The 14,931-nt window shown below is 46.7% G+C and overlaps 1 protein-coding gene across 3 annotated transcripts in view; it reads right to left on the bottom strand.

Moving 5' to 3' along the window:
• LOC134356188 (collagen alpha-1(XV) chain-like) overlaps nucleotides 1-14,931 on the bottom strand; it is a 342,799-nt gene that overhangs the window by 58,614 nt on the left and 269,254 nt on the right. For all 3 annotated transcript variants that reach the window (XM_063066926.1, XM_063066907.1, XM_063066918.1), the window contains one exon: nucleotides 5,537-5,590. In XM_063066926.1, the coding sequence (XP_062922996.1) occupies nucleotides 5,537-5,590 (54 nt within the window). The remainder of the gene's footprint in view (nucleotides 1-5,536; nucleotides 5,591-14,931) is intronic.

Genomic DNA, 14,931 nt, shown 5'->3' with positions numbered 1-14,931 from the left:
GGTGGTGGAAGTGGATATAATAGGGTCTTTTAAGAACCTCTTAGATAGGTACATAGAGCTTAGAAAAATAGAGGGCTATGCAGAAGGGAAATTCTATAGGTTACATGGTCAGCATAACATTGTGGGCCAAAGGGCCTGTAATATGCTGTAGATTTCTATGTTTCTCTGTTAAAAGGGTTAGAAAGAACAGGAGGCACAAAAGATTTTCAGTGATGAGGAGATTTTAGAAGATCTGATCCAACACTGTAACTACTTCTATTCTCCTCCCCCTTCCTTTTCTCCCAAATTCCACCCTCCTCTCCCATCAGATTCCTTCTTCTCCAGCCCTTGACCTTACCCACCCACCTGGCTTCACCTGTCATCTTCCAGCTAGCCTCTTTCCCCACTCCCCACATTCTTATTCTGGCATCTTCCCCCTTCCCTCTCTGTCCTGAAGAAGGCACTTGGGCTGAGACGTCGACTGTATATTCATTTCCATAGGTGCTGCCTGACCTGCTGAGTTCCTCCAGCATTTTGAGTGTGTTGGCAACGATTTCTTCAGCTGCCTAAGATGCGGGCCATCAGAAGTGACGGGGGTGGGAGGGGGTGTCATACAATCCCTCTCTCTCACCATCTACGAATAGCGATGAGCTATTGAAGAAAATAAATTGTACTAATTCCTGTCAATAAGGCCCAAGCAAACTCACATGCATCTTTATGCCCTGAAGATAAGATCTTTTGGAAAGAGAGTAGATAGTGATTGAAGGTTTAAAAAGTAAACACAAAAGATTCTGCAGATGCTGGAAACCTGGAGCAACACAATTGGCAAGAATGTTGCTGGGACTTGAGGACCTGAGTTAGAGGGAAGTGTTGAACAGGTTTGGACTTCGTTCCTTGGAGCGCAGGAGAATGAGGGGAGATTCGATGGAGGTATACAACGTTATGAGGGGTATGGAAGGGGCTTTTTCTACTGAGGTTGGGTTGAGATCAAGAGCCGAGAGGTAATGTTGCAGCTGTACAGGACCCTGGTCAGACCCCACTTGGAGTACTGTGCTCAGTTCTGGTCGCCTCACTACAGGAAGAATGTGGAAACCATAGAAAGGGTGCAGAGGAGATTTACAAGGATGTTGCCTGGATTGGGGAGCATGTCTTATGAGAATAGCTTGAGTGAATTTGGCCTTCTGGGTGACCTGATAGAGGTGTATAAGACGATGAGAGGCATTGATCGTGTGGTTAGTCAGAGGCTTTTTCCTAGGGCTGAAGTGGCTAACATGAGAGGGCATAGTTTTAAGGTGCTCGGAAGTAGGTACAGAAGAGATATCAGGGGTAAGTTTTTTTACTCAGAGAGTGGTGAGTGTGTGGAATGGGCTGCCGGCAATGGTGGTGGAGGCGGTTACGATAGGGGTCTTTTAAGTCTCCTGGATAGGTACATGGAGCTTAGAAAAATAGAGGGCTATGGGTAACCCTAGGTAATTTCTAAAGTGAGTTCATGTTTGGCACAGCATTGTGGGCTGAAGGGCCTGTATTGTGCTGTTGGTTTTCTATGTTTCTATGTAACTAGAGGTTATACAGTACTGTCCAATAGTCTGAAGCATACATGTATAGCTAGGGTGCCAAAGACTATTGTATAGTATTACAATAATTTTACATAATGCACTGTACTGTTGGCGCAACAAAACAACAAATTTCATGACATATGGGAGTGATGATAAACCTGATTCTGATACGGGTATCGATTGTGGACTGAGAGTGGGAAGGGGACAGGGAGTAGGGAATCATGGTTGGAAAAAGGGGAAGGGAAAGAAGAGGGAGCAGAAAGCACCAGAAAGATATTTTGTAATGATCAATAATCCATTTGTTTGGAATGAAATGATCTTGCCCGGTGTCTCAGGGCTGGTGTGTCTACACCCATGCCACCCCCTGCCCCTGGCACTCTTTCACTGCCACCTGTCCCACACCTCTCCCATGGCGCTCCACCCTACCATTCCCATCATCCTTTGCTCCCGCCAGCTTTATAAACTCGCTCTCCTCTTCATGTGGACAAATATAGAAACAGAAACATAGAATACCTACAGCACAATACAGGTCCTTTGGCCCTCAAAGCTGTGCTGAACATGTCCTTACCTTAGAACTCCCAGGCTTACCCATAACCCTCTATTTTTCTAAGCTCCATGTACCTATCCAGGAGTCTCTTAAAAGACCTTATTGTTTTACTTCAGTGGATTGAACTGGGCACGACTGCGCAAGCGCATGGACATCAGCCAGTGAGAAGGGCGAGAAGAGTTTAAAAAGAAGACAGATTTATACAGTGGGCGTCCGAGAAGCGGGCGTCGAAATAAAGGGAGACAGAGTAGGAAGGCTTTGGCTCAATGGGGCTTCGGCGATAACGGGTCGAGGCAAGGTAGATTGCCTGTGTAGAATACAGACAGAAAGTACGTGTGTGAGGCCGGTTTTCTGTGCTCGGTGTCAGATGTGGGAGGTGTGGGAGACTCCCAGCCTCCCGGACAGCCACATCTGCATCAGGTGCATCGAGCTGAAGCTCCTTAGGGACCACATTAGGGAACTGAAGATGCAGCTCGATGACCTTTGTCTGGTCAGGGAAAGTGAGGAGGTGATAGATAGGAGCTATAGGCAGGTAGTCACACCAGGGCCTGGGGAGACAGATAACTGGGTAACAGTCAGGAGTGAGAAGGGCAGGAGTCAGATACTAGAGAGTACCCCAGTGACTGTACCCCTTGACAGTAAGTACTCCTGCTTGAGTACTGTTGGGGGGAGCGACCTACCTGGGGGAAGCAACAGTGGTCGTGCCTCTGGCACGGAGTCTGGCCCTGTGGCTCAGAAGGGTAGGGAAAGGAAGAGGATGGCAGCAGTGACAGGGGACTCTATAGTTAGGGGGTCAGACAGGTGATTCTGTGGATACAGGAAAGAAACGCAGTTGGTAGTTTGCCTCCCAGGTGCCAGGGTCCGGGATGTCTCTGATCGTGTCCACGATATCTTGAAGTGGGAAAGTGAACAGCCAGAAGTTGTGGTACACATTGGTACCAACAACATAGGGAGGAAAAGGGAGGAGGTCCTGAAAACAGACTACAGGGGGTTAGGAAGGAAGTTGAGTAGGGCTGCAAAGGTAGTAATCTCAGGATTACTGCCTGTGCCACGTGACAGTGAGTATAGGAATAGGATGAGGTGGAGGATAAATGCGTGGCTGAGGGATTGGAGCAGGGGGCAGAGATTCAGATTTCTGGATCATTGGGACCTCTTTTGGGCAGGTGTGATCTGTACAAAAAGGATGGGTTACACTTGAATCCCAAGGGGGACCAATATCCTGGCGGGGAGGTTTGCTAAGGCTACTGGGGAGAGTTTAAACTAGAATTGCGGGGGTGGAGGGGGTGGGAACCAAATTGAAGTTACAGAGGAAAGGGAGGTTGACTCACAAATAGAGAAAGCTTGGAGACGGTGCGAGAGGGAGGATAAGCAGGTGATAGAGAAAGGACGCACTCAGACCAACGGTTTGAGATGTGTCTATTTTAATGAGAGGAGTATCATGAATAAGGCGGATGAGCTTAGAGTGTGGATCAACATTTGGAGCTACGTCCTTATCTTCGAAATTACCTAGGATTATACATTACCCTCTATTTCTCTAAGCTCCATGTACCTATCCAGGAATCTCTTAAAAGACCCTACCATATCCGCCTCCACCACCATCGTTGGCAGCCCGTTCCACGCACTCACTACTCTCTGCATAAAAACTTACCCCTGACATCTCCTCTGTACCTGCTTCAAAGCACCTTAAAACTGTACTCTCTCGTTCTAGCCATTTCAGCCCTGGGGAAAAGCCTCTGACTATCTACACGATCAATGCCTCTCATTATCTTGTACATCTCTATCAGGTCATCTCTCATCCTCCGTCACTCCAAGGAGAAAAGGCCGGGTTCACTCAACCTATTCTCATAAGGCATGCTCCCCAATCCAGGCAACATCCTTGTAAATCTCCTCTGCACCCTTTCTATGGTTTCCACGTCTTTCCTGTAGTGAGGCGACCAGAACTGAGCACAGTACTCCAAATGGGGTCTGACCAGGGTCCTATAAAGCTGCAACATTATCTTTCGGCTCTTGATCTCAACCCAACCTCAGCTGAAAAAGCCCCACCTATACCCCTCATAATTCACAATCCACACTATCCGCAACACCCCCAACCTTTGTGTCATCAGCAAATTTACTAACCCATCCTCCCACTTCCTCATCCAGGTCATTTATAAAAATCACAAAGAGTAAGGACCCAGAACAGATCCCTGAGGCACACAACTGGTCACCAACTCCATGCAGAATATTACCCATCTAAAATCATTCTTTGCATTCTGTGGGCAAGCCAGTTCTGGATCCACAAGGCAATGTCCCCTTGGATTCCATGCCTCCTTAGTTTCTCAATAAGCCTTGCATGGGGTACCTAATCAAATGCCTTGCTGAAATCCATATACACTACATCTACTGCTCTACCTTCATCAATGTGTTTAGTCACATCCTCAAAAAATTCAATCAGGCTCATAAGGCATAACCTGCCTTTGACAAAGCCATGCTGATTATTCTCAATCATATTATGCCTCTCCAAATGTTCATAAATCCTGCCTCTCAGGATCTTCTCCATCAACTTACCAATCACTGAAGTAAGACTCACTGGTCTATAATTTCCTAGACTATCTCTTCTCCCTTTCTTGAATAAGGGAACAACATCCACAGCCCTTCAATCTTCTGGAATCTCTCCCGTCCTCATTGATGATGCAAAGATCATCGCCAGAGGCTCAGCCCTCTCTTCCCTTGCTTTCCACAGTAGCCTGGGGTACATCCTATCTGGTCCCGGTGACTTATCCAACTTGATGCTTTCCAAAAGCTCCAGCACATCCTCTTTCTTAATATCTACATGCTCAAGCTTTTCAGTCCATTGCAAGTCATCCCTACAATCTCCAAGATCCTTTCCCGTAGTGAATACTGAAGCAAAGTTTTCATTAAGTACCTCTGCTATCTCCTCTGGTTGCATACACACTTTTCCACTGTCACACTTGATTGGTCCTATTCTCTCACATCTTATCATCGTGCTCTTCACATACTTGTAGAATGCCTTGGGATTTTCTTTAATCCTGCTTGCCAAGGTCTTCCCATGGCCCCTTATGGCTCTCCTAATTTCGTTCTTAAGCTCCTTCCTGCTAGCCTTATAATCTTCTAGATCTCTATCGTTACCTAGTTTTTTGAACCTTTCATAAACTCTTCTTTTCTTCTTGACTAGATTTACAACTGCCTTTGTACACTACCATCCTTTCCCTGTCTCATTGGAACGTACCTATGCAGAACCCCTTGTAAAGACACTGCCCAGAAGGCAATGGCAAACCACTTCTGTAGAAAAATTTGCCTAGAACAATCATGGTCATCAAAAGATTAGGATTGCCCATGTCATACAACATGGCACATAATGATGATGATGGTGATGATGATGATGATGATGACTCTTGAAAATACTCATCCTACTTTTCCTGAGGTTTTCCAACAAGACAATGATTGAACCTACCTTTACTCCGGGAAATCCAGGAATACCAAGGTCACCCTTGGGTCCTCTGGGGCCCTGAATAGGAAAGAAAAAAAGATGTGATGATGTTAGCAGATGACCCAGAGTGTGGGTGAAAGATATTTCTAACAACACTGCTACTCAGCAAATATATTTTTAATGGCTATTTGGTAAATGTGGTGGTAGTGGGTTGATTTTCAACATTAAGAGAAGTTTGGATAGGTACATGGATGGGAGGGGTATGGAGGGATATGGTCCATGTGTAGGTCAGTGGGATGAGGCAGGATAACAGTTCAGCAGGGTCTGGATGGGCTGAAGAGCCTGTTTCTGTACTGTAGTACTCTGTGACTCTAACCTGAGCTATGAAAAGTGGACAATGTTGTTGGTCTCACCTACCCGTCTGACTTCTCCTATCACCTTCACCTACAGCCTCTTACCTTTTCCAGCTAAACCTCCCAGTTTCTTACCTCATCACTCCTCCCCCCTCACCTGGCTTCACCTCTCACCTGCCAGCTTATCCTCCTTCGACCCTCCCCATCTTCTTATTCTAGCGTCTTTTTATTCTGGCATCTTCCCCCTTCCTTTCCTGTCCTGAAGCAGGGTCTTGGCCCAAAATGTCAACTGTTAATTAATTTCCATCGATGTTGCCTGACCTGCTGAGTTCCTCCAGCATTTTGTGTGTGTTGCTTTGGTCTCAAACGTCTCACTTCATCTGGAAGCTTGTGACCCTGTGTCACAGAACACAGCAGTGGTGGGGGGACAGTTCTGACAGAAGTTGGAGGGGAGATAAGACACAGTTTCACAGTTTTTGCTGATTCTTTTTCACTTCTTTGTTCCACTGTGAATTCCCACAAGAAAATGAATCTCAAGTGATATATATATATATATATATAGATAATAAATTTACTTTGAACTTTGAAGTGCCCTCTTTCATGAGTCTTTAAATCAAGTTCTCATTTCCTTTATTGAGTGGATCTGAAAAATTCTATAATACAATTTAAAACACTGAAAAGAACTCCAGCCAGTAATATCCCTCAGCCATTTCTCAGAGGTACTTGCCCACTGTTGAGTAGAAATCGATTATTATATCTCTTGCACTGTCTGCAGACCAAGTGCTTTTGCACACCCCGATGTTGTGAAAGACACTTCTCCTTAAATATTTCTGTTTATGGATTTATTGAGATACAGCATAGCATAGGCCCTTCTGGCCTTTCAAGCCATGCCACCCAGCAATGCCCCCGATCTAATCCTAGACTAATCAAGGGACAATTTACAATGACTAATTAACCAACCGGTACGTCTTCGTGTACGACTGTGGGAAGAAACCAGAGCACCCAGAGGAACCCCACGCAGTCCACGGGGAGAACGCACAAACCCCTTACAGACAGCAGCCGGAGTTGAACCTGGTAAAGCTTTGTGCTAACCACGTCACTACTGTGCCAAAAATGTAAAAACAAACTACCTTTATTTAATCCCTTTATGTACAACTGAAACTTAATAAAGACGAGCTTTATTTGTCATACGTACATTGTCTCAGTGGGAAGATGGCAGCGCAACGCAGCTCGCAGCGGCCACTCCAGTGGTGATGTCTGTTATTTGTCAAGTAGGGTGCCGTGCACAATCCTGATTTGATGGAGACGGACATGAGAGTATGGAGGAACATCTGGTGAAACTTCTGAAATGCCTGATTCGCTGCTGCTGCTACTGTGTGGGCCAGAATCTCCGGAGGAGAAGGCCCTGAGTCCTCAGGTTTGCTTGTTGCTCAGCGGCCGGGGCGGGGTTGAAGCACTTGGCAGAGGATGGTGCTCAGAGAGGCTGTGTCAGAGGGGCTGGTTGGAGGCTCAAAGTTTTCAGATGGACTCAGAGTCCGCTGCGGTCGGGTGCTTCCAATGGTGCTGCATCGGCGAGTTGGCAGGGCCTGGAGGTTCATGGCAGGGAGAGTTTCTCCCTTCTGCTGCCTGCGTGAGATGATGGGTGTATCGGGACTTTGAGACTTTTTTTTACCGTGCCCATGGTCTGCTCTTTATCAAATTATGGTATTGCTTTGCACTGTTGTAACTATATGTTATAATTATGTGGTTTTGTCAGTTTTAGTCTTGGTTTGTCCTGTGTTTTCTTGTGACATCATTCTGGAGGAATGTTGTATCATTTTTTAATGCATGCATTTCTAAATGACAATAAACGAGGACTGAGTGTCCTCATAACCTAAAACATCAAGACACAGGGTGAATCAGAATCAGATTATCTGAATCAGAACAGAATTGATAGTTGTTCGGTGTCAAGCATAAAACACAGGACAATACCATAACAGACAACACAATAGCAACCAACAGTTTACAGGACAATAGTGCAAACAGCCATGAACAATCAACAATTAGCAGAAAGGTCACATGTACAAACATGCCAATAATCAAACTTAAATAAATGTGAACATATGAACAGACTCAGTAATTATCAACAGAACAAGGAGAGCAGGAAAGACCATTTACAGGATGTTGTGTAGGGTCAGTGAGGGTATCACACCTGAGTGAGTTCTGTTGAGAAGCTGAGGCTCCTGTTCCTCCTCCCTGAATGTAACAATGAGAAGAGGACATCTCCTGGGTGATGGGGTCCTTAGTGAAGGACGCCACCTTTTTGAGGCGTTATTCCTTGAAGATGTCGTGGATGCTGGAGAGGCTGGTGCCCATGACAGAGCTGACTGAGTTTACAGCTTGCTTCAGGTGGTACAGTAGCACAGCCCCAGCGATCCCGGTTCAATTCCCACCGCTGTCTGTAAGAAGTTTCTACGCTCTCACCATGGCATCGTGGGTTTCTTCCAGGTGCTCTGGTTTCCTCCCACACTTGAAAGGCATACAGGTTGGTAGGTTCATTCCTATTCCGACATGTCGGTAAACGTTTCAATTCCAATTCCCATTCCTGTTCTGACATGTTGGTCTGTGGTCTCCTCTTGTGCCACAATGAGGCCGCTCTCAGGTTGGAGGAGCAATACCTTATATTCCGTCTGGGTAGCCTGTAAACCGATGCTCTAAATATCGATTTCTCCTGCTGGTTTCCTCTCCCCTCCTCTTCTATTTCCCAGTCTGGCTTCTTACCTCTTCTCACCTGCCTATCACTTCTCCCTGGATCCCTTCCTCCTATGGTCCACTCTCCTCTCCTATCAGATTCTTTCTTCTCCAGCCCTTTACCTTTCCCGCTCACCTGGCTTCACCTGTCACCTTCCAGCTAGTCCTCCCCTTCAGCTTTTTCCTCTGGAACCCTCTCCCTACCTTTTCATTCCCAAGGAAGGGACTCGGCCTGAAACGTTGACTGTTTATTCATTTCCACAGATGCTGCCTGGCCCGCTGAGTTCCGCCAGCGTTTTGTGCGTGTGGCTCTGGATTTCCAGCCTCTGCGGACTTTTTCGTGTGTGTAAGTTAGTGGGGTAACTGGTCACATGGGTGAACAGGGCAGTAAGTTGGAAGGGTCAGTTTCCGTGTTGTATAAATAAACTAAAATAACATGTTTTTATTTTAACGCTACAGGTGAAGGTCCAAAAATATAACGAGGTCAAGGTCAAGACCAAGAACCTCACCAATAGAGTGAGTGTTAGCTCAGTCAATTCAATTCAAATAGCTCAGTGCTAATATCAGTGTGTGTGAATGAGGTTCAGACACAGCTGCTTATGGTTGGTGGACAGGGTGCGCAGGACGTGTGGGGTTTCACTCTTAAGTTTATGGTGGGGCTAACTTTATTCACAGTCACTTCCACTACATGCACATTGCACCCCGTCAGAGTGTTGGATCTTTCCTACATTTTTACTGCAGATTGGTACGGTGGTGGGGTGGAGATATGACTCTACCAAAGGAGGTGTAAGGCGCTCTTCCCCCCTACTAGCCCGCAGGTCACCCTTGGGCAAGGTATAGCATCATCCTAGACCCCCCACCCCTGATTATGGTCACGTGAAGCCATGGGAGCAGATGGTGGATGGTCGTATGAGCAGCTGGTGAATATCACAAGTCCTGGTTATGTGACCACTGACACCAGGCAGACAATCTCTGATGAGGATTTATAATGGATGGGGTCACTCGTCTTGGAAAGACACTGCCCAGAAGAAGGCTACCAAAAAAATGCAATGCAAGTAAACAATGAGGTGCAAGATCATAACATTTAAGGGACTCTGACAGACACATGGATGAAAGTAAAATGGAGGGAAAAGTTTGATTGATCCTAGAGTAGGTTAAAAGACTGAGACAACCTTGTGGGCCAAAAGCACCCGCCACTCTCTGTGTAAAGAGCTTAACTCTGACATCCCACTTATACTTTCCCCCATAGCCTTAAAATCATACCCCTCTCATATTAACCATTTTTGCCCTGAGAAAAGTCCTTGCCCGAACTGTGCTGCAATTTCCTATGCTCTGTGTTGTATATTCTTTCGTCCAGACAGCCAGCTCTCTGCTTGGGGTTTCTCTTCCCAGAGATGCAGACTGACCTGCTGGGCATTTCCAGCATCTTCTGCTCTGCTTTAGAACATAAGGGCAGTAGTGTGGAGATATGTCTCTACCAAAGGAGTGTAAGGCGCTTCTTCCCTCTGCTAGCCTGCAGGTCACCCTTGGGCAAGGTGTAGACCCCCCCGATCAGGGTCACGTGAAGCCATGGAAGCAGGTGGTGAATGATCGTATGAGCAGCTGGTGCTTATCACAAATCCTGGTTATGTGACCACTGACACCAGGCAGACAATCTCTGAAGAGTATTGATAATGGTTGGGGCCACCCACCTTGTAAAGACACTGCCCTGAAAAAGGCAATTGCAAACTACTTCTGTGGAAAAGTTTGCCAAGAACAATCATGGTCTTGGAAAGAGAGAAGTCTAAGAAGAACAGCAATGATTAGATTAAAGGCAAATGGACCATCATGATCTTTCTCATCATATGATATGGCACATAACGCTGATGGTTGCAGATTAGCGAGGGTTAGCAAGTTGCGGGCATGCTATATAGCCACTGGAAGTGTGACGACATTTTGTGGGCTGCCTCATTACATTTTGTATTGGTCGTTGGTCCAAAGCAACAGATTTCACTGTACGTTTCATTGTTTCATTGCACATGTCATGAACAAAGCTAATATTTAAAAACAAAAACAACAGGAATTCTGCAGATGCTGGAAATTCAAGCAACACACATCAAAGTTGCTGGTGAACGCAGCAGGCCAGGCAGCATCTCTAGGAAGAGGTACAGTCGACGTTTCAGGCCGAGACCCTTCGTCAGGACTAACTGAAGGAAACGTGAGTAAGGGATTTGAAAGTTGGAGGAGGAGGGGGAGATCCAAAATGATAGGAGAAGACCGGAGGGGGAGTGATAGAGCCAAGAGCTGGACAGGTGATAGGCAAAAGGGATACGAGAGGATCATGGGACAGGAGGTCCGGGAAGAAAGACAAGGGGGGGGGACCCAGAGGATGGGCAAGGGGCATATTCAGAGGGACAGAGGGAGAAAAAGGAGAGTGAGAGAAAGAATGTGTGTATAAAAATAAGTAACAGATGGGGTACGAGGGGGAGGTGGGGCATTAGTGGAAGTTAGAGAAGTCGATGTTCATGCCATCAGGTTGGAGGCTACCCAGATGGAATATAAGGTGTTGTTCCTCCAACCTGAGTGTGGCTTCATCTTTACAGCAGAGGAGGCCGTGGATAGACATGTCAGAATGGGAATGGGATGTAGAATTAAAATGTGTGGCCACTGGGAGATCCTGCTTTCTCTGGTGGACAGAGCGTAGATGTTCAGCAAAGTGGTCTCCTAGTCTGCGTCGGGTCACGCCAATATATAAAAGGCCACATCGGGAGCACCGGACGCAGTATATCACCCCAGCCGACTCACAGGTGAAGTGTTGCCTCACCTGGAAGGACTGTTTGGGGCCCTGAATGGTGGTAAGAGAGGAAGTGTAAGGGCATGTGTAGCACTTGTTCCCCTGGTCCTCACCTACCACCCCACCAGCCTCTGGGTCCAACATATTATTCTCCGTAACTTCCGCCACCTCCAACGGGATCCCACCACTAAGCACATCTTTCCCTTCCCCTCTCTCTCTGCTTTCCATAGGGATCGCTCCCTATGCAACTCCCTTGTCCATTCGTCGCCCCCATCCCTCCACACTGATCTCCCTCCTGGCACTTATCCGTGTAAGCGGAACAAGTGCTACACATGCCCTTACACTTCCTCCCCTACCACCATTCAGGGCCCCAAACAGTCCTTCCAGGTGAGGCAACACTTCACCTGTGAGTCGACTGGGGTGATATACTGCGTCTGGTGCTCCCGATGTGGCCTTTTATATATTGGTGAGACCCGACACAGACTGGGAGACCGCTTTGCTGAACATCTATGCTCTGTCCGCCAGAGAAAGCAGGATCTCCCAGTGGCCACACATTTTAATTCCACATCCCATTCCCATTCTGACATGTCTATCCACGGCCTCCTCTGCTGTAAGGGTGAAACCACACTCAGGTTGGAGGAACAACACCAGGCGGTGACTAGTGGGGTACCGCAAGGCTCAGTGCTGGGACCCCAGTTGTTTACAATATATATTAATGACTTGGATGAGGGAATTAAATGCAGCATCTCCAAGTTTGCGGATGACACGAAGCTGGGTGGCAGTGTTAGCAGTGAGGAGGATGCTAAGAGGATGCAGGGTGACTTGGATAGGTTGGGTGAGTGGGCAAACTCATGGCAGATGCAATTTAATGTGGATAAATGTGAAGTTATCCACTTTGGTGGCAAAAATAGGAAAACAGATTATTATCTGAATGGTGGCCGATTAGGAAAAGGGGAGGTGCAACGAGACCTGGGTGTCATTATACACCAGTCATTGAAAGTGGGCATGCAGGTACAGCAGGCGGTGAAAAAGGCGAACGGTATGCTGGCATTTATAGCGAGAGGATTCGAGTACAGGAGCAGGGAGGTACTACTGCAGTTGTACAAGGCCTTGGTGAGACCACACCTGGAGTATTGTGTGCAGTTTTGGTCCCCTAATCTGAGGAAAGACATCTTTGCCATAGAGGGAGTACAAAGAAGGTTCACCAGATTGATTCCTGGGATGGCAGGTCTTTCATATGAAGAAAGACTGGATGAACTGGGCTTGTACTCGTTGGAATTTAGAAGATTGAGGGGGGATCTGATTGAAACGTATAAGATCCTAAAGGGATTAGACAGGCTAGATGCGGGAAGATTGTTCCCGATGTTGGGGAGGTCCAGAACGAGGGGTCACAGTTTGAGGATAGAGGGGAAGCCTTTTAGGACCGAGATTAGGAAAAACTTCTTCACACAGAGAGTGGTGAATCTGTGGAATTCTCTGCCACAGCAAACTGTTGAGGCCGGTTCATTGGCTGTGTTTAAGAGGAAGTTAGATATGGCCCTTGTGGCTACAGGGGTCAGGGGGTATGGAGGGAAGGCTGGGTTCTGAGTTGGATGATCAGCCATGATCATAATAAATGGCGGTGCAGGCTCGAAGGGCCGAATGGCCTACTCCTGCACCTATTTTCTATGTTTCTATGTTTCTATGTTTATATTCCGTCTGGGTAGCCTCCAACCTGATGGCATGAACATCGACTTCTCTAACTTCCGCTAATGCCCCACCTCCCCCTCGTACCCCATTTGTTACTTATTTTTATACACACATTCTTTCTCTCACTCTCCTTTTTCTCCCTCTGTCCCTCTGAATATGCCCCTTGCCCATCCTCTGGGTCCCCCCCCCCTTGTCTTTCTTCCCGGACCTCCTGTCCCATGATCCTCTCATATCCCTTTTACCAATCACCTGTCCAGCTCTTGGCTCCATCCCTCCCCCTCCTGTCTTCTCCTATCATGTTGGATCTCCCCCTCCCCCTCCAGCTTTCAAATCCCTTACTCACTCTTCCTTCAGTTAGTCCTGACGAAGGGTCTCGGCCCGAAACGTCGACTGCACCTCTTCCTAGAGATGCTGCCTGGCCTGCTGCGTTCACCAGTAACTTTTATGTGTGTTGCTAATATTTAAAAACACTCTTTTCAGTTACCTTTGACTGGTTCTCATAACAGAAAGAAAAATTGCCACAGTCTTTAGTAACCGCAAACTAGAGAATATGTTTACGAGGGGTGATTGATAAGTTGGTGGCCTAAGGTAGAAGGAGATGAGTTATACAGCTCTCGTTACATGCACGTACAGTTCAACTCTTTGAGTGATTATGCAGAAAGTTTGAAGTTAATAACTCATCTCCTTCTACCTTAGGCCACGAACCTATCAATCACCCCTCATATTGTGAGATTAGATTAGGTTTAATTTGTCACATGAGATTAGATTAGGTTTAATGTGTCACATGTACATTGAAACATACAGTAAAATATGATGTCTTGCATTAACGATCAACAATAGATAGGACTAGACAAGTTTTAACCAAGGGATTAAGTCTATAAAAACATTATGTTCTTAAAGAAGGTACATCATAGAGCGAGAAATTGATTTGTACAGAATTGGACTCTAAAGTAAACATTAGTCATCTGGCTCAAGGCTATGCAATCCGACTTTGTTAATACCTCCTGGGAATCACATGATGCAGCTGTTCAGAGTTTTCAAACCACAACCATCACTGAGTGTTACCATGGTGCAAGATATGAATGGATCCAGTCACCCCTCCTTGTACAAGCAAACATCCCGTGTGGGATTCTCTTTACATTGTTCCTTTGTTATGTGCTGTGTCATATGTCATGGGCGAACTTGGACTTTCCATGACCATGATTGTTCTCGACAAATTTGTCTACCGAAGTGGTTTTCTTTCTGGGCAGTGTCTTAACAAGGCAGGTGACCCCAGCCATTATCGACACTCTTCTGAGATCGTCTGCCTGGTGTCAGTGATCGCATAACCAGGACCTGTGATATGCACCAGCTGCTCATACGACCATCCACCACCTGCTCCCATAGCTTCACGTGACCCAGATTTGGGGGGGCGGTGGTGTGCCAAGCAGGTGTTACACTTTGCCCAAGGGTGACCTGCAGACTAGCAGAGGGGAGGAGCGCCCTACATGTTCTTTGGTAGAGATGTATTTCTGCCCCACCACCCTGTTAACTTCACTGAAGGCATAAGACGCTATTGGGGTCAAAGTACAAGTTCTGCAGGTTACACACCTGCTCCAGGGATCTGGTGGTCCAGGGTCTGCACTGGACATGGGGACTGAGCTAAGGCTTCATACGGTTCACATCCTCCCAGTTAAAGAAAGCACTCAAAAACATCAAACTATTGTTCACATAGACACACAAACACGGCTTCAATAACCTCCTCCAAGATCAAGTTTCTAGTTCAAGTTCCTAGGAGTGAACCATGTAGATGCTATGGCCAGGGGAGCTCAGCAACACCTCTGCTTCCTCAGGAGGCTAAAGAAATTTCTCCATGTCCCGTTGACCCTCACCAG

This window comes from Mobula hypostoma, chromosome 1 (genome assembly GCF_963921235.1).
Source record: "Mobula hypostoma chromosome 1, sMobHyp1.1, whole genome shotgun sequence".
Lineage (NCBI taxonomy): Eukaryota > Metazoa > Chordata > Chondrichthyes > Myliobatiformes > Myliobatidae > Mobula > Mobula hypostoma.
The sequence above is the reverse complement of the archived record's forward strand: the minus strand, read 5'-3'. Positions and strand labels throughout refer to the sequence as shown.